Raw genomic sequence first — 19,947 nt, forward strand, 5'->3', positions numbered from 1 at the left:
AGCACCTAAGGTTAAAGCAGAGACACGGAAAAGGAGATACATTAGGCCTAGATTTCTGAAAAAGTAACATAGTCAAAGGGGGTATAGCTGGATATACCTGGCTTCAAAAACAGGTTTGTATAGGAACCAGAATCTCTTCCCCTCCCCTTTTTTTTTTTGAACCACTCTTGGCAATGCTTAAGGGTTACTCCTGGCTCTGTACTCAAGAATTATCCCTGGCGGTGGCACGGGGGACCAGAGAGAATGCCGGAGATCAAATCTGAGTGCGTTGCACACAAGGTAAATACCTACCTGCTGTGCTATCATCCCTGCCCCATAGCACCCAGAATCTTTTTTGTTTTGTTTTGTTTTTTCGGGCCACACCCATTTGATGCTCAGGTACTCCTGGCTAAGCGCTCAGAAATTGCCCCTGGCTTGGGGGGGACCATATGGACGCCGGGGGATTGAACCGCGGTCCTGATCCTTGGTTAGCGCTTGCAAGGCAAACACCTTAACCTCTAGCACCACCTCGCCGGCCCCAGCACACAGAATCTTAAGTAAAAGAATCATTAACCCATTTGAGCTTGTTTGCTCATCTGTAAACTGGAGCTATTCCAATCTACTTCAAAGGCAGAGAAAACAGATTAGTACCAGTCACCTGCTACACAAACATCCATCTCCTTCTCCAAAGTCCCCAATACACGCCTGTCTGTTCTCTCCACCCTTGCTTAATCACCATTTTTCCTTTCCTCTAAATATACCTTTCCTTGTGGGCCAGAGCAATCACACAGCGCATTTGCCTTGCATGCAGCCAACTTGGATTCAATCTCTAGCACCCAAAATGGTTCCCCAATCACCACCAGGAGTGATTAATTTATTATTGGTTTTTGGGCCACACCCGGCGATGTTCAGGGGTTACTCCTGGCTCTGTGCTCAGAAATTGCTCCTGGCAAGCTCAGAGGACCATATGGGACACCAGGATTCAAACCAACCACCTTAGGTCCTGGATCGGCTGCTTGCAAAGCAAATGCCCCTGTGCTATCTCTCCGGCCCCGAATGCTTTTTTATTGTTGTATTTTGTTGTTGTTGTTTTTGGGTCACACTGAGCAGTGCTCAGGAGTTACTCATAGCTCAGAAATCTCTCCTGGGAGGTCAGAGCAATAGCACAGTGGTAAGGCGTTTGCCTTGCACGCAACCAACACAGGATGGACAGCGGTTCAAATCCTGGCATCCTATATGGTCCCCCCCAACCCAAATCTGCCAGGGGTGACTTCTGAGCACAGAACCAGGAGTAACCCCTGAGGGCTGCCAGGTGTGACCCAAAACAAACAAACAAAAAAAAGAAATCTCTCAATCTCTCCTGGCAGGCACGGGGGATTCTAACCACTATCTCACCTGAATGGGCTGTATGCAAGGCAAACACCCTACTGCTGTGCTATCTCTCCAGTTGCCTGTTGCTTTCTTGATATTGTTTTTGCAATGCCTCTCTTCAAAAACAAGTAAAGGTAATCAATTTAAGAATGGAGTTGTTGGGGCTGGAGAGATAGCATGGAGGTAAGGCGTCTGCCTTTCATGCAAAAGGATGGTAGTTCAAATCCCGGCATCCCATATGGTCCCCTGTGCCTGCCAGGAGCGATTTCTGAGCATAGAGACAGGAGTAACCTCTGAGCGCTGCCAGGTATGACCCAAAAGAACCAAAAAAAAAAAAAAAAAAAAAAAAAAAGAATGGAGTTGTCACAGTTATTGTAACCTCAAAAATAAACAGAGGAGCTCAAACCTCATCTACACAAGGCATTTCTGTACCAGGCCTCCACTCTCCCACTGAGCCGCAGCCCGTATGATCCATTATTATTGCTATCTTCCAGCTTGGCTGGAAGCTACTGGGAGGCCGCCTCTGGGTGAGCAAATGGGCTCTGAGTTCTTTGCCATCTTGTCCAGGGTTCCCTGGTCCAATACACTGCACTACTATTTCACTGATCACGAACCTGCTAGGGTCAGTAGCTGGCAGGCACAATGAACAGCGGTGGGAGGGCTTCCAGGAGCTAAAACCTTAAAAAAAAAAAAAAAAAAGGCCGTAACAGGAGTGGTAGATAGCACAGGGTAGGGCATTTGCATACGGCTGACTCAGGACAGACCTGGGTTCGATCCCCGGCATCCCATATGATCCCCTGAGCCAGGAGCGATTTCTGAGCACATAGGCAGGAGTAACACCTGAGCGTCACCAGGTGTGGCCCCAAAACAAAACAAAAACAGAACATCCAACCATCCAGAACAGCTACTGATGCCCACCCATCACACCTTGCACAAAGGCAGTGCTTCTCAATTATTTTCTGTCATGCCCCCCAGGAAGAAGAAAACATATTTCGCGTCCCCCTCGCGACTGTAAATAGTATCTTTATTAAAAAAAAAAACTTTAACTTGCAAAACAAAAATATATAAAATAATTTGAGCTGATTTTTTTACTCAGAGATGATGTCTGCCTAACGGTTACAATGAGCACGTTTTGCAATGCATCGCTTTTCGCAGCGGGGTTTGAAGCAGGACACAACAACTCTCAGCTCCAGAGACATACAGAGACAGCAACACGGGGCTTAGCTTGTTATGACAGTGCTTGCCGAGGAGCCGAGGAGCCCCCTGGAGGGCTCGCCCCACTATTTTTTTTTTTGTTTGTTTTTTTGTTTTTTTGGGTCACACCCGGCGGTGCTCAGGGGTTACTCCTGGCTGTCTGCTCAGAAATAGCTCCTGGCAGGCACGGGGGACCATATGGGACACCGGGATTCGAACCAACCACCTTTGGTCCTGGATCGGCTGCTTGCAAGGCAAACGCCGCTGTGCTATCTCTCCGGGCCCTCGCCCCACTATTTGAGAAGCAACGCACAAAGCGCCCAGCTTGACAGGTCTGGAACCGACCCTGGTCGTCAGCGCTGTGGGCGTGGTCCCTGGGTGACACCAGTCGGGCCCACTCAAGAGGCACCGTCTTAAAGCCTCATCGACCACATATTTCTTTCTTTTTCCCCCCTTGTTTTTTATTTGGGGGGTCCTGGATTGCCGGGGTCGAACCTGGGCCGGTTGCGTGCAAAGCAAACGCTCCCACACCTCACTGCTGGCCTCACTGAGGCTCAATAAAAGCGCAGCAGACTCGGCCACCGGGTGAATGCCAACCCGTCGGATGTCAACCCCGAGAGCCCTCGGCCCCGTGAGGCCGCTGTCTTCGGCCCCTTCCCTCCCTTTGGCCCCGCTTGGCGGCGGCAGCTCTGAGTATCCTCGCGCATCACACCGCGGATCACTTAAATCCCAAAGCACTCACGACACCCGGCCGTGGACCTTAAATCAGACTCACCGGGCACGCAAAGGCCGCGCGCGTCACCTAACACGTCACATGACACATCACATCACGCCGACGTAGTCTCGCGAGAAAAAGAAGTGCGGGCCGAAAGCCGCGCCGGAAGTGTTCCTTTCCCTTTTGTTTCCCGCCACGCTCTTCCTGAGGTTACTCATTATAGTTCCGGGCTACGATTTTATTTTTTTTTTTTTTGGTCCTCGAGAAATAATAAACGCGCTTCCTTTGCTTTCATATGACCGCAGGTGAGTAAGTGACACTGTATCCCTGATTATTCTAGTAAGGTATAAGTAAGGAGTAGGGAGAAAAAGAGAGACAACAGGGTCTTCCCTCTAATGGCTTCCGCGCCCGACTTCCGGTGTCTCGGGAGCCGCTCGCAGCCTGGCTGGAACCTCGCGCGCTTGGGTATCGCTGCGACAGCCGCTTTCCTCGCGCGTTTGGGGCTGAGCAAGGACGGGTGCTGTGCGTCGTTCGCTCCTTTAGGATAGAACCGCGTTTACGTTCTTAAGCTGCTTTGAATAGCCGCAGGAAAGGCGCTGGAACTTCGGGGCTGGGAATCAGTCTCCCTGCGGCTACTTCTGGACGTGTTGGAGTTCGGGGGAGTTTGCTTGTCTGCATGCAGGATCAGTCCTCAGCAGTGCACGGTCTCTGGTCACCGCCAGGATTCACCCTTAGCACCCGCTGGAACCTCGATCATTGTGAGGCCTCACCTCAGGACCCTGATCTTTGCCAGGACTCACCCCTGAGCATCCCCAGGGTCCCCCAATCATTGCCAGGACTCACTCCTGAGCACCTGCAGGAACCCTGATCACTGTCAGGCCTTACCCCAGAACACCCACAGAACCCTGATCACTGCCAGGACTCACCCCGAGCAACCCCAGGGTCCCCAGTCATTGCCAGGACTCACCCCTGATCACCTGCAGGACCCTCGATCACTGTCAGGCCTCACCTCAGGACCCTGATCACTGCCAGGACTCACCCCTGAGCAACCCCAGGGTCTATAATCACTACCAGGACACCCCTGAGCACCTACAGTAACCATGATCACTGTCAGGCCTCACACCAGAACACCGACAAGACCCTGATCTCTACCAGGACTCACCCTTGAACAACCCCAGGGTCCCCAATCACTGCCAGCACTCATCCCTGAGCACCTGCAGGGGTGGTCCCCAAACCCAATCCATTTATTTTGGATAAAGAGGTTTGTTCTGAAAAGACAGCAGTGTGGAACTTGCTTGCACCCGTGTTTGGAGAACAAGCACCCCCCAGGCACCAGAGACATCCTGTGTCTAGTTCCCCCAAATGAGTACAAGGAAGGAGACCGAGGAACTAACCCATTGGCTTGGTGATAGGGCCTTTATTAGCGGGATTGGGCTAATGGGGACTTTTGTGTGATAAGACAGGAAAAGAAATTATATTATTATTTTTTTGTTTTTGTTTTAGAAGAGGCTAGATTTCAACCGTGTCTAGAATACCGTGAGAAGATAAATAACAGTATTTGCTGAAATCATCAAGAAGAAAAATGGTAAATTTTATGGAATTCTTTTACTACTTTCTTTTTTTTTTTTTTCTTCTTTTACTACTTTCATTGTAAGTAAGAAATGGGAGTACATGGACTGAGTGATAGCATAGTAAGTGGTAGGGTGTTTGCCTTGCATGCGGCCCACCTGGGGCAGACCCAGGTTGGACCCCCTGCATCTCATATGGTCCCCTGAACCTTCCAGGAGCGATTTCTGAATGCAGATCCAGGAGTAACCCCTCAGTGCCTCCAGGTGTGCCCCCAAAACCAAAATCTAAAATAAAATTTATAAATAAACACAGTTGTCAGAACAGAAGATGGAAAAGGAAGCCACAACTCTACCTCCAAATCTAAGATAGGAATGTGCAAGGCACCAAAAACACCAGATAAGCAAACAGTAAATGAGAAAGAGCCTGTTGTGACCTTCAGGAGTTGGGCATATAAATGCCTTTTTTGCCTTTTTTTTTTTTTTTTTGGTTTTTGGACCAAAGCCAGTGATGCTCAGGGGTTACTCCTGATTATACACTCAGAAATTGCTCCTGGCTCTGGGGACCATATGGGATGCCGGGGATCAAACCCAGGTCCCCCTGAGTCAGCTGAGTGCTAGGCAAACACTCTACCGCTGTAATATCACTTTGTTTTTTGTTTTGTTTTGGTTTTTGGTTTTTGGGTCATACCTAGCAGTGCTCAGGGGTTCCTCCTGACTCTACGCTCAGTAATCGCTCCTGGCAGGCTCGGGGGACCATATGGGATGCTGGGATTCGAACCACTGTCCTTCTGTATGCAAGGCAAACGCTTTACCTCCATGCTATCTCTCCAGCCCTGTAATATCACGTTGGCCCCTCACGTGAAAGTTTTTTCTGAGTACCGCTGGGTATGGCCCAAAACCCCAAAAATAAATAAAATGCTGATTTTATTCCAATTTTGTTTTTTTAACATTCAGCAGGGGAATAATACTGTGCATCAAATCATCTGAAGAAAGCTCATTTTTCCCCATCTGTCTTCTTTTTAGTCCGTGACATTGCATACAGATGTTGGTGATATTAAAATTGAAGTCTTCTGTGAGAGGACACCCAAAGCCTGTGAGGTGAGTGCCCTGTTGTATCTGTAGATAATGAATTAATGGACACAGCCACCATTTTGAATTTGAACTCACTAATCTACAGGCTATGGAAGGAGTTTTTCTGGGCTTATTCTCCACCAAGGAGATCTTGATCTTAGATGTGTACTTTGGCCTTTTCCCCCACAAAAGCAACTCTTGTTTTCTCGGACACAGTTTTCTCTTTCCCTTCAGAGTTCTCATTATTTCTATTTTATTATATACATCAAAAAAGTAGATTAAGGGGCCAGAGAGATAGCATGGAGGTAAGGCATTTGCCTTGCATACAGAAGGTCGGTGGTTCGAATCCTGGCACCCATATTGTCCTCTTAGCCTGCCAGGAGCGACTTCTGGGCATAGAGCCAGGAGTGACCTCTGAGTTCAGCCTGGTGTGACCCAAAAACAAACAAACAAACAAACAAAAAATAAGATTAAGTTGCACTCAGGGGTTACTCTTGACAGACTCAAAGCACCGTATGGGATGCTGGAGATTGAATCCAGTCAGCCACGTGCAAGACCAATGCCCTACTGCTTTATCGCTCTGGCCTCAAAAGTAAGAAAAACATTTTTTTTTTGGTTACACATGATGGTGCTCAGCAGTTACTCCTGGCTCTGTGCTCAGAAGTCGCTCCTGGCTTGGAGGTCCATATGGGATGCCAGGGATCGAACCGAGGTCCATCCTGGGTCAGCCACATGCAAGGCAAAGGCTCTAATGCTGTGTTATTGCTCTGGCCCAAAAGTAAATATATTTATATATATATAAAACCATTGTCATAAAAAATCAGCCATTGGGGCTGGAGAAATAGTATAGCAATTAAGGAGCTTTTGCCTTGCGATTGTACCAATCAAGGTTTGGTCCCACAATTTCCACAAGAAATGAGGACAGAGCTGGAGTAAGCTCAGAGTAGCCTCCAAAACAAAACAAAGTTAACGAAGGAGTCTTTATGGAAAGAAATAAAAAACTATATGGAAATTGATGGAGTTATTTAAAGTATAAATAACAGGGAAGGGGTCATTTATGAAATTCACAGCTAGGGTAAGCTAGGATATATGGTTATTAGACCCTACTGAGGAAATGTTATAAATGGGAGCCGGGGTGGTGACGCAGAGGTAGGGCATTTGCCTTGCACGCAGCTAACCTAGAACGGATTGCAGTTCCATCCCCCTGCATCCCATATAGTTCCCCAAGCCAGGAGTAACCCCTGAATGTCACCAGGTATGGCCAAAAAAACAAACAAAAAAAAGTTATAGACAGTTACCGTCAAAGAAAAGCCATAATTTGAAAAAAGAACACTCATAATTTTTAATAACACTCTTATAGTGTTTTTAGTAAATACAATCAGTTTCTTTTCTTAACAGTATTTATCATAGATCATTTCTCAATTGTTATTTTTATTCTCCAGAATTTCTTGGCTCTTTGTGCCAGCAATTACTACACTGGCTGTATATTTCATAGAAACATCAAGGGTTTCATGGTTCAAACAGGAGACCCAACAGGTAAAGTACTTCATTAATATTTGGGAAATTCAGTATGAAGTATAAAAAAGAGATAGATACAAAAGGAGAGAACAAGAGCTTGTTAGATCATAAGTAGAATACCTTAGTCATGGCAAGTTAAGTTTAAGCAGGTTCCTAGCACCTTAACTATATAAAATATATTGATAAAATGAGTGATTTTTGTTTTGTTTTTGTGCCACACCTGGCAATGGCGCTCAGAAGTCATTCCTGGCAGGGGACCAAATGGGATGCCAGGAATCGAACCCAGGTCTGTCCTGGGGCGGTTATGTATAAGGCAAACACCTACCGCTGGGTTATCTTTTAGGCCCCTGATTTTCTTCTTTTTCTTTTTTTCCTTTTTCTCTTTTTTTTATGGTTTTGGGGTATACCTGACAGCGCTCAGGGGTTACTCCTGGCTCTACACTCAGAAATCGCTCCTGGCAGGTATGGGAACCATATGGAATGCTGGGATTTGAACCATTGTCCTTCTGCATGCAAGACAAACACCCTACCTGCATGCTATCTCTCTGGCCCCTGATTTTCATTTTTTATAGAGATATTTCTAGGGACTTTAGAGTTAAATTTTGGGGGGATCCTAGTAGTACAGTAGATAGGGCACTTGCCTTGCACACCACAGCCAACCTGGGCTCAATTCTTGGCATTCCAGATGGTCCCCCAAGCACTGCCAGGAGTCGTGAGCACAGAGCCAGGAGTTTGCCCTGGGCATCATGAGGTATGGTAACCCACCAATTTGTATTTAAGTTAAATTTTGGAAAGTAAGAGTGGATATACAAACTTCTGTTTGCTTCTAGGTTAGGGATGTGGCTCAGTAGTAGAATGTGAAGCCCTTAGCACTGCAAAGAAACCAAAAACTTCTGAGAACAGAATGTATTTGTGAGGGGCCAGAGAGATAGCATAGCGGTAGGGAGTTTGCCTTGCATGCAACCGATCCAGGACAGATGGTGGTTCGAATTCTGGCATCTCATATGGTCCCCAGTGCCTGCCAGGAGCAATTTCTGAGTGCAAGCCAGGAGTAACCCCTGAGTGTTGCTGGGTGTGACCCTAAAAAATAAAACCCAAAAAATGTATTTGTGGTTAAAGAGTTTAACTGTAAGTGAACTTTAGTGCTAGAAAATGATATTTTTTTTTTTTTTTTTTTGGTTTTTGGGCCACACCCTGTGACGCTCAGGGGTTACTCCTGGCTATGCGCTCAGAAGTTGCTCCTGGCTTCTTGGGGGACCATATGGGACGCCGGGGGATCGAACCGCGGTCCGTCCTAGGCTAGCGCAGGCAAGGCAGGCACCTTACCTCCAGCGCCACCGCCCGGCCCAGAAAATGATATTTTTGAGCTTCAAGTAAATACTTCTTTTTTGTTTGTTTGTTTGTTTGTTTTTTGTTTTGGGGCCATACCCAGCAGTGCTCAGAGTTTACTCCTGACTCTGCGCTCAGAAATTGCTTCTGGCAAGCTCAAGGGACCATAATATGGGATTATGGGATGCAGGGGATCAAACTGGATAGGTCCCAGGTCAGTTGCATGAGAGGCAAACTCCCTACCGATGTGCTATCGTTCTGCCCCCCTCAAGTAAATGCTTGTGTTTGTCTTCACTATAGGCACTGGACGAGGAGGTAACAGTATTTGGGGCAGGAAATTTGAGGATGAATACAGTGAATATCTTAAGGTATGTCCATAGGGCTTCAAAGTCTGCTCTCATAACATCACCTTTCTGTGAACTGATACTGGATAAAGTGCACTTGGTGGGCTGGATTGATAACACAATTGGGAGGGCATTTACCTTGCATGCAGATGACCTGGGTTTGATCTCCAGTATCCCATATGGTCATCACCAGAAGTGGTTTCTGAGCTCAGAGCCAGGAGTAATCACTGAGAGCTATGGGTTGTGGCCCCAAAACCAAAAACTAAAAGAAAACAAAATAAAACTAAAAGCACAGCTGGTAAATGAAGTATCAGGGAGAAAACTAATGTGGCAGTTATAGCTGAAAATATATATTGAGATCCATGATCACATGAATATTAATATTTATGAATTAATCTTTGGGTGCAACCTGAAATCTTTCATCGGTAGTCTACTGAGGGGGATTAAATAACTATGTTGGGGTGAAGCTGACCAGTAATACAGCCAATAGGATTGGGTTTTTTTGTTTATTTGTTTATTTTTGGGTCACACCAGTGGCACTCAGGGGCTACTCCTGGCTCTGTGCTCAGAAATCGCTCCTTGGACACAACTGATGGGTTCAATTCCTGGCATCACATGGTTTCCCAAGTACCACCAGGAGCATTACCAGGTGTGGTCCCCAGACATTCTGCTTGGAAAGAGATAGTACAGCAGGTAAGGTGCTTCCTTTGCAAGCAGCTGAGCTGGATTCAGTTTCTGTTACCATATATCTTTGAGCACTGTTAGGATTGATTCCTGAGCATAGAGCCAGGAATAGCCCTGAGCACAACCAGCTATGACTCCTCAAAACAAAAAAATCACATTAAATATTACTCATCGGCTTAGGGGATAGAGCAAGGGAGAGAAAGGTTGTATTTGAGCCATGCCTGGGCTTACTTTGGCTCTGAGCTTAGGGATCACTTGGGACTATATTCAGTGCAGAGGATCGGACCAGGGCTGGCCGCCTGCAAGTCTAGCAACTTAACCTTCCTCTTGTCCTTATGTCCCCTCACTGATCAGTTTTTGAAAGTGAGTAGAAAAAGACTGTCACATCTCCTGGTTCCGTAACTGCATTTTCAAACCTCTAGCTTTCCTATCCTCCCAGATATCTGAATATTTCTGTATTAACTTTTGCAGATCTAAACTTTGTTTAAGAGAAATACATATTATAATCCTTAAAAAAGGAAAATTGGGGGACCGGAGAGATGGCATGGAGGTAAGGCATTTGTTTGCCTTGCATGCAGAAGGTCGGTGGTTTGAATCCCGGCATCCCATATGGTCCCCTGAGCCTGCCAGGAGCCATTTCTGAGCATAGAGCCAGGAGTAACCCCTGAGTAAGGCTAAGTGTGATCCAAAAACAAAAACAAAAACAAAGGAAAATTGGGGAGCCAGAGTGATAGCACAGCGGTAGGGCATTTGCCTTGTACCGGCTGACTCTGGACAGACTTGGATTCAATCCCCAAAATCCCATAAAGTCCCTTGTGCCTGCCAGAAATGATTTCTGAGTGCATAGCCAGGTGTTGCTGGGTATGGCAAAACCCAAAAATCAAAAAAAGGGAAAATAAAGGCTGGAGTGATAGTACAGATATAGGGTGTTTGCTTTGCATGTGGCCAACCTGGGAAGGACACAGGTTCGATTCCTGGCATCCCACATGGTCCCTTGAGCCTTCCAGGAGCTATTTCTGAGAACCACAGGGTGTGGCCCAAATAACCCTACATAAATAAATGTTTTTTTGTTTTTTTTTAAAAAGAGTAAAATTAAGCATTTAAAAAAATATTTGTGGGGGGCAGAGAGATTGCACAGTGTAGGGTGTTTGCCTTGCAAACGGCCAATCAGGACCAACAGTGGTTCGAATCCAGGTATCCCATATGGTCCTCTGAGCCTGCCAGGGGTGATTTCTGAGTGTAGAGCCAGGAGTAACCTCTGAGCGTTGCTGGGTGTGACCCAGAAACCAAAGAAAAAAAAGATTTTTTTCCTTCATTTTTATAAGCGGAGATAGGGCCTAGAAAGGTTGGACAGACTTTGTGAGAAATCCAGGTTCAACCTGGAGATCCAAAGAGTCCCTGGAACAACCCCAGAAAACACACCAGTACTGAACTCTAAGGAGCCCCTGAGCACCACCATGTGTGGCTCCAAATCCTAAATATATGCATAAGTAAATAAGTAAATATACTTTTGTTTTTGTGGAAGGAAGGAAGAAAGAGGGAGGGAGGGAGGCAGGCAGGGAGACAGGGAGGCAGGGAGGCAGGGATGGAGGCAGGAAGAAAGGAAGGACATGCTGGGAAAGACCTAAAAAGACCACCCTGTTTGTGCTTGGTGGAAGGGACCAAGCAATGAGGTTCCCTATTCCCTCCCAGGCACCAACCTGCTGGCCTCAAAGGCCAGATGAACAATGATAGCACTGGAATCCAGAAGGAGAATGAGGGAAGGCTCTTAAAAACCTGTTTTTGGGGACCAGAGCGATGGCACAGTGGTAGGGCGTTTGTCTTGCACATGACTGACCCAGGACAGACCTTGGCTCGATCCCCGGCGTCCAATATGGTCCCCCAAGCCAGGAGCAATTTCTGAGTATAGTCAGGAGTAACCCCTGAGCGTCACTGGGTGTGCCCCCTCAAAAAAAAATCTGTTTTAAAGTATATTTTTAGTGATTTATAATCAGTGAGTGTTTGAGTTGTATACCTTTATGCCAGGATCACATCAAAATTTTCTTGACAAAAAAGAAGTCACAAATTAAAAATAGTTTAAGCAACACTGCCTTCTAGTACAGGTCTGTGGTTTTATTCATTTTGTGACTGCCATATCTTTGCTCTTATCAGTAAAATATTTTTAATTCCTGTACAAACCCTTGTATATCAAATAACATGAATAATCAAGCTACACGAAATTTTCCTAGATTGTCCTACGGTTATGAACTGACTTTACCATACCAGATTCAAAGACACATTATGAATGGTTTAAAAAAAAGTTTAATGCTGCTGGGCAAAAGATACACTTTTTTTGTTTGTTTGTTTGGGCCACACCCGTTTGATGCTCAGGGGTTACTCCTGGCTAAGAGCTCAGAAACTGCCCCTAGCTTGGAGGACCATATGGGACGCTGGGGGATCGAACCTCGGTCCTTCCTTGGCTAGCACTTGCAAGGCAGACACCTTACCTCTAGTGCCACCTCTCCTGCCCCAGATACACTATTTCTTTTGTCAGATTCTACCATGCCCTAATGTTCACATTCTGCCCAATTTATTATCTAACAATTTATTATCCACTTACCGTTCTGACCGTTGAAACTGCAAATAGCACTCCACACTAGTACAACTTTTCTTGTCTTACAGATACACTAGTTAGAATCCAGTGTGTGACAAGATTATGGGGAATATGGTTTTGTTGTCTGCTCATTTTTGTCAGCACACTGCTGCTTAATTTAATGTCAGGATTGTTTCTGTTCTGCATTGGTATTACTAAAAGTGCTTCTGGTTATCATTTTCCAAAGTGAAACTGAAATTAATTGGGGAATGATTTTAATATAAACAACTTACATAAAACATTTTAGATACCCCAAAACTGGATATTTAGATTAGCCCCAATAGCAATCGAATGAATGTTTTTATTGGTTTCTGAAATATCGGGAAGTAAAGAAATGTCAGTCTTTGTTTCAGTCCTCTATTTGAAATATTTTAGTAAATGTGTGCCAAAGCACACATATTATCTGTATGGTACTCCACTTAATATTTGTCGGTCTTTTCCAGCACAGTGTCAGAGGTGTTGTTTCTATGGCTAATAATGGCCCAAATACCAATGGCTCTCAGTTCTTCATCACCTATGGCAAGCAGCCTCATCTGGACATGAAATACACAGTATTTGGAAAGTGAGTATTCTGGTCATAGTTTTCTTTGGAATTCTAGTATAAGGGATGCATAAGGCAGTACAAAAACAAAATGTCCCTGGAATATAATCTCTTTATTGAGTTTTGTGGCCATGGGAAAATTGCAACTTCTCTGGACCCCAATTTTTTTCTTGAGGGGAGGACTTTTGGGACACACCTAGTGCTGCCCAAGATTTTTCCTGACTCTTCTCTCTGGGATCACTCCTGGCAGTGCTTGGGTGACCATTGGAGTGCCAGGGAACAAAGCTGGATCAGTCAGAGCTCCAGTTTCTTATTTTGTAAAAGAGGGCCAGTACTTTGTTTTACCAGTCATCTGTTTTCTGTAGGAAAAGATTTTGTTTTTGAGTCACACCCGGCGTTGCTAAGGGGTTACTCCTGGCTCTGTGCTCAGAAAGCACTCCTAGCAGTGTTAGGGACCATATGGATGCCAGGAATTGAACCAGGGTCTGTCCTGTGTTGACCGCATTCAAGGTAAATATCCTACCGTTGTGCTATTGCTCCAGCACCAGGCAAAGCTTTTTTTTTTTTTTTTTTGGTTTTTGGTTTTTGGGCCACACCCGGCAGTGCTCAGGGGTGACTCCTGGCTGTCTGCTCAGAAATAGCTCCTGGCAGGCACGGGGGACCACATGGGACACCGGGATTCAAACCAACCACCTTTGGTCCTGGATTGGCTGCTTGCAGGTCAAACGCCACTGTGCTATCTCTCCGGGCCCCGATTTATTTCATTTTTGTTCATATTAAATGTGAAAATTCAGATCTTGTTAAATGATTATTTTGGCTTTTTGTTTTTTTGTTTTTGGGCCACACCCGATGACGCTCAGGGGTTACTCATGCCTATGCACTCAGAAATCACTCCTCCTCAGGCCCAGAGAGGTAGCACAGCCTTGCAAGCAGCCGATTCAGGACCAAGCTATTTCTGAGCAGACAGCCAGGAGTAACCCCTGAGCACCGCCGGGTGTGGCCCAAAAATCAAAAAAAAAAAAAAATCATTCCTGGCTTGGGGGACCATATGGGACACGGGGGAATCAAACCACAGTCTGTCCTAGGTTAGCATGTGCAAGGCAGACGCTCTACAGCTTGCTCCATTGCTTCGGCCCACCATTGTCTTTTTTTATTTATTTATTTTTGTTTATTTCTTTTTGGGGCCATACCCAGCAGCGCTCAGGGCTTACTCCTGGCTCTGCACTTAGAAATCACTCCTGGCAGGCTCGGGACCATGTGGGATGCTGGGAATCGAACCTGGGTCCATCCCAATGGCCACATGCAAAGCAAATGCTCTACTGCTATCATTCTGGCCCCCATAATCTTTTTTTTTTGTTTTGTTTTTGGGTCACACCCAAAAACAGCACTCAGGGGTTACTCCTGGCTCTATGCTTAGAAATCGCTCCTGGCAGGCTTGGGGGACCATATGGGATGCCGGGACCCGAACCACTGTCCTTCTGCATGCAAGGCAAATGCCCTACCTCCATTCTATCTCTTCAACCCCCATAATTTTTATTTTCCCCCAACACCCAGTGGCATTCAGGGTTTACTCCTGTGTGCTCAGAAATTGCTCCTGACTACCTCAGGGGATCATGTGGGATGTCTGGGATCAAACCTGGGTCTGTTCTGGGTTGGCCGCATGAAAGGCAAATGCCCTACCACTGTACTGTCTCTTTGGCCCCCATTGTCTTTTTTAAAAACTTTTTATTGTGGGGGATGAGAGGGGAGGATTGGGGCCACACCCAGCATTACTTACGGCTTACTCCTGGCTCTGCTCAAGGATCACATGCTGGGATTTGGGAGGACATATGAGGTGCTGATGTTTGAACCCGTGCAAGGACAGGCACCTACACACTGTGCTATTGCTCCAGCTCCCACACATTGTGCTATTGCTCCAGCACCCTTTGTAAGTTTTTTAGATTTATAAGTCAGTTATGTGCTTATAAATACCAGGCCTAGGCTTTACTACCAAGCCAAATCTCTAGCCCAAAAGTTGCTTTTCAAAGACCAGCTCTGGGGGCTGGAGAGATCATGACCACCAGGGGTCACTCCTGAGCACGGAGCCAGGAAATGGCATGTGGGTTATGAGGAAGTATTTGGCTGCCTCTGAATATTCATCACATGCTCTGCCCTTTAGCAAATGTTTACTATGTTGTAAGTAATCCAGAAAAACCATGGGATAATTTTATAGTTGGTTAATAATTTGAATGTCAGGTTAATTAAAAATAGAAGATGGTGGGGCCGGGTAGGTGGCGCTGGAGGTAAGGTGTCTGCCTTACAAGCGCTAGCCAAGGAAGGACTGGACCGCGGTTCAATCCCCCGGCGTCCCATATGGTCCCCCCAAGCCAGGGGCGATTTCTGAGCACATAGCCAGGAGTAACCCCTGAGCGTCAAACGGGTGTGGCCCAAAAAAAAAAAAAAAATAGAAGATGGTTCCTAGGAGACTAGTCCAAGGACTAGGCTTTCTACATGTGGGAGTCTAGAGTTTGCTCCCTGGCATGTTTCCCAAGAACCAATGGGAAGAGCTGGAGTGATAGTATAGTGGAGATGGCACTTGCCTTGCTCACTTTTTTTTTTTTTTTTAGGGGGAGGTCACACCTTTTGGTGCTCAGGGGTTACTCCTGGCTCTGCACTCAGAAGTCATTCCTGACAGGCTCAGGGGACCATATGGGATGCTGGGATTTGAACTGAAGTCCGTCCTGAGTTGGCCATGTGGGTCAAATGCCTTACTGCTGTGCTATTGCTCCAGCCCCTACCTTGCACACTACCTTGGTTTTGTGACAAAACTGGAGCATTTAAGTTAAGAATTCTTTGTGGGTTTTTTTTTGTTTGGTTGGTTGGTTCGGTTTTTGGTTGCACCTGTTGGTGCTCAGAGGATACTCCTGTCTCTGTGCTAAGGAATCAATCCTGGCTCAGGGCTTATTCTGGCTCTGCTCTTAGAAATCACTCCTGGCAGGCTTGGGGGATGATAATGAGTGCTAGGGATTGAACTCAAGTTGGTCTTCAGTCAGCCATGTGCAAGGCAAACTCCCTACTCGCTGTGCTATGGCTCCAGCCTCAATTTCTGTTTTTCTTCCAGATCTGTGGGGAAATCTTTATAATGTACAGTTCAGAGCCTGAGAGGCATCTCAGCAGGCTGAATGTGTGCTTTGTACACAGGATGCCCAGGTTCGATCCCTAGCACTCTGGTACTGTTGGGAACATACCCCAAGGGGACCTTTGGTGTGACACCAAAAAAGCACAACTTAAAGATGTAAATGTCCTACATTTGAGAGCAAATTTAAAAGATTTTAGTTATAGTGCTCCTAGGTTATATGAATATAACTATAAATCTTGAAAATTTATTTGATTTGCACTAAAAAGTATAATCTGAAAAACCACCTCAGCACCTCAGTCAGTCTGTTTTGGACTAACTTTTTGAAACAAATTAGAAGGGCGGTTGTCAGTGGGATTTTTCTTATGGAAACATGAAGTGGGCTTTTAGAAGTAGACTTAAGGGGCCGGGAAGGTGGCGCTAGAAGTAAGGTGTCTGCCTTACAAGCGCTAGCCAAGGAACGGACCGCGGTTCGATCCCCCGGCGTCCCATATGGTCCCCCCAAGCCAGGGGCGATTTCTGAACACATAGCCAGGAGTAACCCCTGAGCGTCAAACGGGTGTGGCCCAAAAACCAAAAAAAAAAAAAAAAAAGAAGTAGACTTAAGATCAATTTTTCTTCTCACTGTATGATGTTGGGCTGGGAGGGAGAAGGGAAGAGAAAAAGAAAGTTACCTAGCCATTCTCCAGGTTTACTCTTTTTTTTTTTTTTTTTTTTTCTTTTTCTTTTTTTGGTTTTTGGGCCACACCCGGTAACGCTCAGGGGTTACTCCTGGCTATGTGCTCAGAAGTTGCTCCTGGCTTGGGGGACCATATGGGACACCGGGGGATCGAACCGCGGTCCATCCAAGGCTAGTGCAGACAAGGCAGGCACCTTACCTTTAGCGCCACCGCCCGGCCCTTCAGGTTTACTCTTAATTCTTATCTCACTCCTGGCAGTGCTCTGAAGGACCTTAAACCATGCGTGGGGTGGAACTTGAGTCAGACACTTTTTTTTTATTATTTAATACCTTTATTAACAGGTGCTTGCAGTTTGTTGACCTTTTTTTTTTTGAAAAAATAAAGCTGTAAACTTTTTTATTACAAATTAAAAATGAGGTTCTTAAAAATCTCAACTTGACCAGATATGAAACAATTTAAAAAGTTAGAAAAACCAGGCTTCTTTTTTGTCGAGGCATGCAGGATGCATGTCTCCATTTATTAAGGAAGCATGCACCAGGCATGGCTTTTGGCTTTCCTGGTGCAGTGCCTAATTTTCCTCCCAAGAATTATCTGCCAGAAGGCCCGTTAGAGAAGTCAATCATTGACCCTTGCGTGGATTACTGGCTATAATTCTGACACGGCTGTGACATTACATTTTCTCTTTTCCTTTTATTTGATTTTTGTCTTCTTTTCTACTACAGTAATTCGGCCTTAGCTATCCTGCAGACAAAGAAATTTCAGTACCAAAGAAAACCCGCCAAAAGCTCCCCGTTGGCTAGTTTGTGACTCTTTTTTTTTTTTTTTTTTTTTTTTTTTGGTTTTTTGGGCCACACCCAGCGGTGCTCAGAGGTTACTCCTGGCTGTCTGCTCAGAAATAGCTTCTGGCAGGCACGGGGGACCATATGGGACACCGGGATTCGAACCAACCACCTTTGGTCCTGGATCCGCTGCTTGCAAGGCAAACACCACTGTGCTATCTCTCCGGGCCCTAGTTTGTGACTCTTACTTCAATTATAACCTGGCGCCAGCAGCTTGTTTTTCTGAGTCTAGCTCCATATGGTAAACAATTATTTCCGTCCCCCCAAAAATCCATTTTCCAGCCTCTGCAAATACATTTCTTCCAAAACCTCTCTCCTGTTTCTTGAAAAATCTGTCTTTTGCTTACCCAAAAACATCTTCAACTCATGTTTCACATTACCTCTAGCAGGGCTCTTTCTCACCTACATCAGGTAGTTATTTGATATGTAGATTCTAGGGTCCGGTACCATTGTGTTGTCCCTCCTAATGAGATTCTCTGCTCTTTGTTTTCCCTGAAGACACCTTGCATACCAGAATTGTGCTTTAAATGTCATCAGCATTTTGTGTGGTCTCAATTTATTTCATATTTCATATTCGTCCGCCTCGTGTACCCGCTTTCTTCCAGTGAGGATTATCTGACCCACTAAGGTTTTGCTTAGGGACGCAAGTTGTCTGCAGCACTTTTTTTTTTTTTGTAAAAACACGTTTGTCATTACCAAAAAGAGACGTCTTTAGTTAAAAAAAATAATAAAAACTTTATGTTGCATAGATAACGCAGATAGTTCTGGTTATCTGGTCAGTGGGCAAAAAGCAAGCACCTAGGTATTGAGTCAGACACTTTCAAGACAAGCACCCTGCTCACTGTAATGTTTCTCTAGCCCCCTCTATTTTCTAATTTTATTTTATTTTATTTTTTTTTTGGTTTTTGGGCCACACCCTGTGACGCTCAGGGGTTACTCCTGGCTATGCGCTCAGAAGTTGCTCCTGGCTTCTTGGGGGACCATATGGGACGCCGGGGGATCGAACCGCGGTCCGTGCGCAGGCAAGGCAGGCACCTTAGCTCCAGCGCCACCGCCCGGCCCCTATTTTCTAATTTTATTATTAGAGATTTTCATTGTTGCCTCAAAACAAAAATGTCAAACACTTTATTTAATATTTATTTGTTATTTAATAACAAAGCTTAAAGCTGCCACTGACTTCAGGACCTTCAGTATAGGGCCCTATTGACAGTAACAATATCATCCATATATATGTATCTTTCTCTGAGTATTTCCTGTAGCAAAGAAGTCTTTTTTTTTTTTTTTGCCACACCCAGTGATGCTCAGGGGTTACTCCTTGCTACGTGCTCAAAATCGCTCCTGGCTTGGGGGCCCATATGGGACATGCGGGATTGAACCGAGGTTGGTCCTGGGTCAGCTGTGTGCCACCAACCGGAGCGATAGCACAGTGGTAGGCCTTGCACACAGACAACCAGGATGGACTGGGGGGTTCAATCCCCGGCATCCCATATGGTCCCCAGTCTTTCAGGGTGACTTCTGAGCATAGAGCCAGAAGTAACCCCTGAGAACCTCTGGGTATGGCCCCCCCAAAAAAACAACCAAGAAAATAACCATGTAGGTTTTTTTTTTTTTTGTGATACCATGCTAGATAATTTAGGAGAGTCTAGTCCTACCCATTACTGTTGATTGAATGCCATAAAAATGAATTTTGGTCCATATATATTTGATCTATATCTACTATAGCAAATAAGTGTTTTGTACATTCAACTGGAGAATTTAAGTAACTGTGAAACGTGGGCCTTTTCTCTGAGGACTAGAATTTCTTTAGAAACTGGACTTACTCTGCCTGAGGATATTTTAATGTACTCTATTCTTTTTTTTTTTTTTCTTTCTAGAGTAATAGATGGTCTGGAGACTCTAGATGAGCTGGAGAAGTTGCCAGTAAATGAGAAGACATACAGGCCTCTTAATGATGTGCACATCAAGGATATAACTATTCATGCCAATCCGTTTGCTCAGTAGCTCTGATGGGCCTGGGTAATAATATGTGGCAGACAGTTCAGGGAACACACCCATGTGATTTGCTGGCTGTAATTATGTCAGAGTTTGTGGCATCTTCCTGGCTATTACTTTCAAGGAGTCAGGGGTACCAGGGAAGCCAACATTCTTTACTCCCGTTCTGGAGTGTATTATTTCACTACCATTATCTGTGTGTGTGTGTGTGTGTGTGTGTGTGTGTGTGTGTGTGTGTTCTTTCACTACCATTATCTCATGTATTTCGTGTGTGTGTGTGTGTGTGTGTGTGTGTGTGTGTGTGTGCGCGCGCGCGCGCGCGTGCAACACACCAGGGCTTGCTCCTGGCTCTGAGCTCAGGGATTACTCCTAGCA

The 19,947-nt window shown here is 45.5% G+C and overlaps 1 protein-coding gene across 1 annotated transcript; it reads left to right on the plus strand.

The window, feature by feature from the left end:
• Positions 1–3,654: 3,654 nt before the first annotated feature.
• Positions 3,655–19,675, plus strand: PPIL3 (peptidylprolyl isomerase like 3). The gene is made up of 7 exons (XM_049772916.1): positions 3,655–3,724; positions 3,842–4,017; positions 5,851–5,925; positions 7,341–7,434; positions 9,046–9,113; positions 12,849–12,967; positions 19,455–19,675. Exons 1-7 carry the CDS (start codon positions 3,655–3,657, stop codon positions 19,579–19,581), a joined length of 729 nt encoding a protein of 242 aa, XP_049628873.1. The 3' UTR covers positions 19,582–19,675.
• Positions 19,676–19,947: the final 272 nt, after the last annotated feature.

The sequence above is a fragment of the Suncus etruscus genome, chromosome 5 (genome assembly GCF_024139225.1).
Source record: "Suncus etruscus isolate mSunEtr1 chromosome 5, mSunEtr1.pri.cur, whole genome shotgun sequence".
NCBI classification, from domain to species: domain Eukaryota; kingdom Metazoa; phylum Chordata; class Mammalia; order Eulipotyphla; family Soricidae; genus Suncus; species Suncus etruscus.

Excerpts from the sequence above, each read along its gene's own strand:
- PPIL3 (XM_049772916.1), top strand. The coding sequence starts at position 3,655 with ATGGCTTCCGCGCCCGACTTCCGGTGTCTCGGGAGCCGCTCGCAGCCT. Across the intron at positions 5,926-7,340 it reads GGACACCCAAAGCCTGTGAG|AATTTCTTGGCTCTTTGTGC; the intron begins GTGAGTGCCCTG and ends TTTATTCTCCAG. Across the intron at positions 9,114-12,848 it reads AATACAGTGAATATCTTAAG|CACAGTGTCAGAGGTGTTGT; the intron begins GTATGTCCATAG and ends GGTCTTTTCCAG.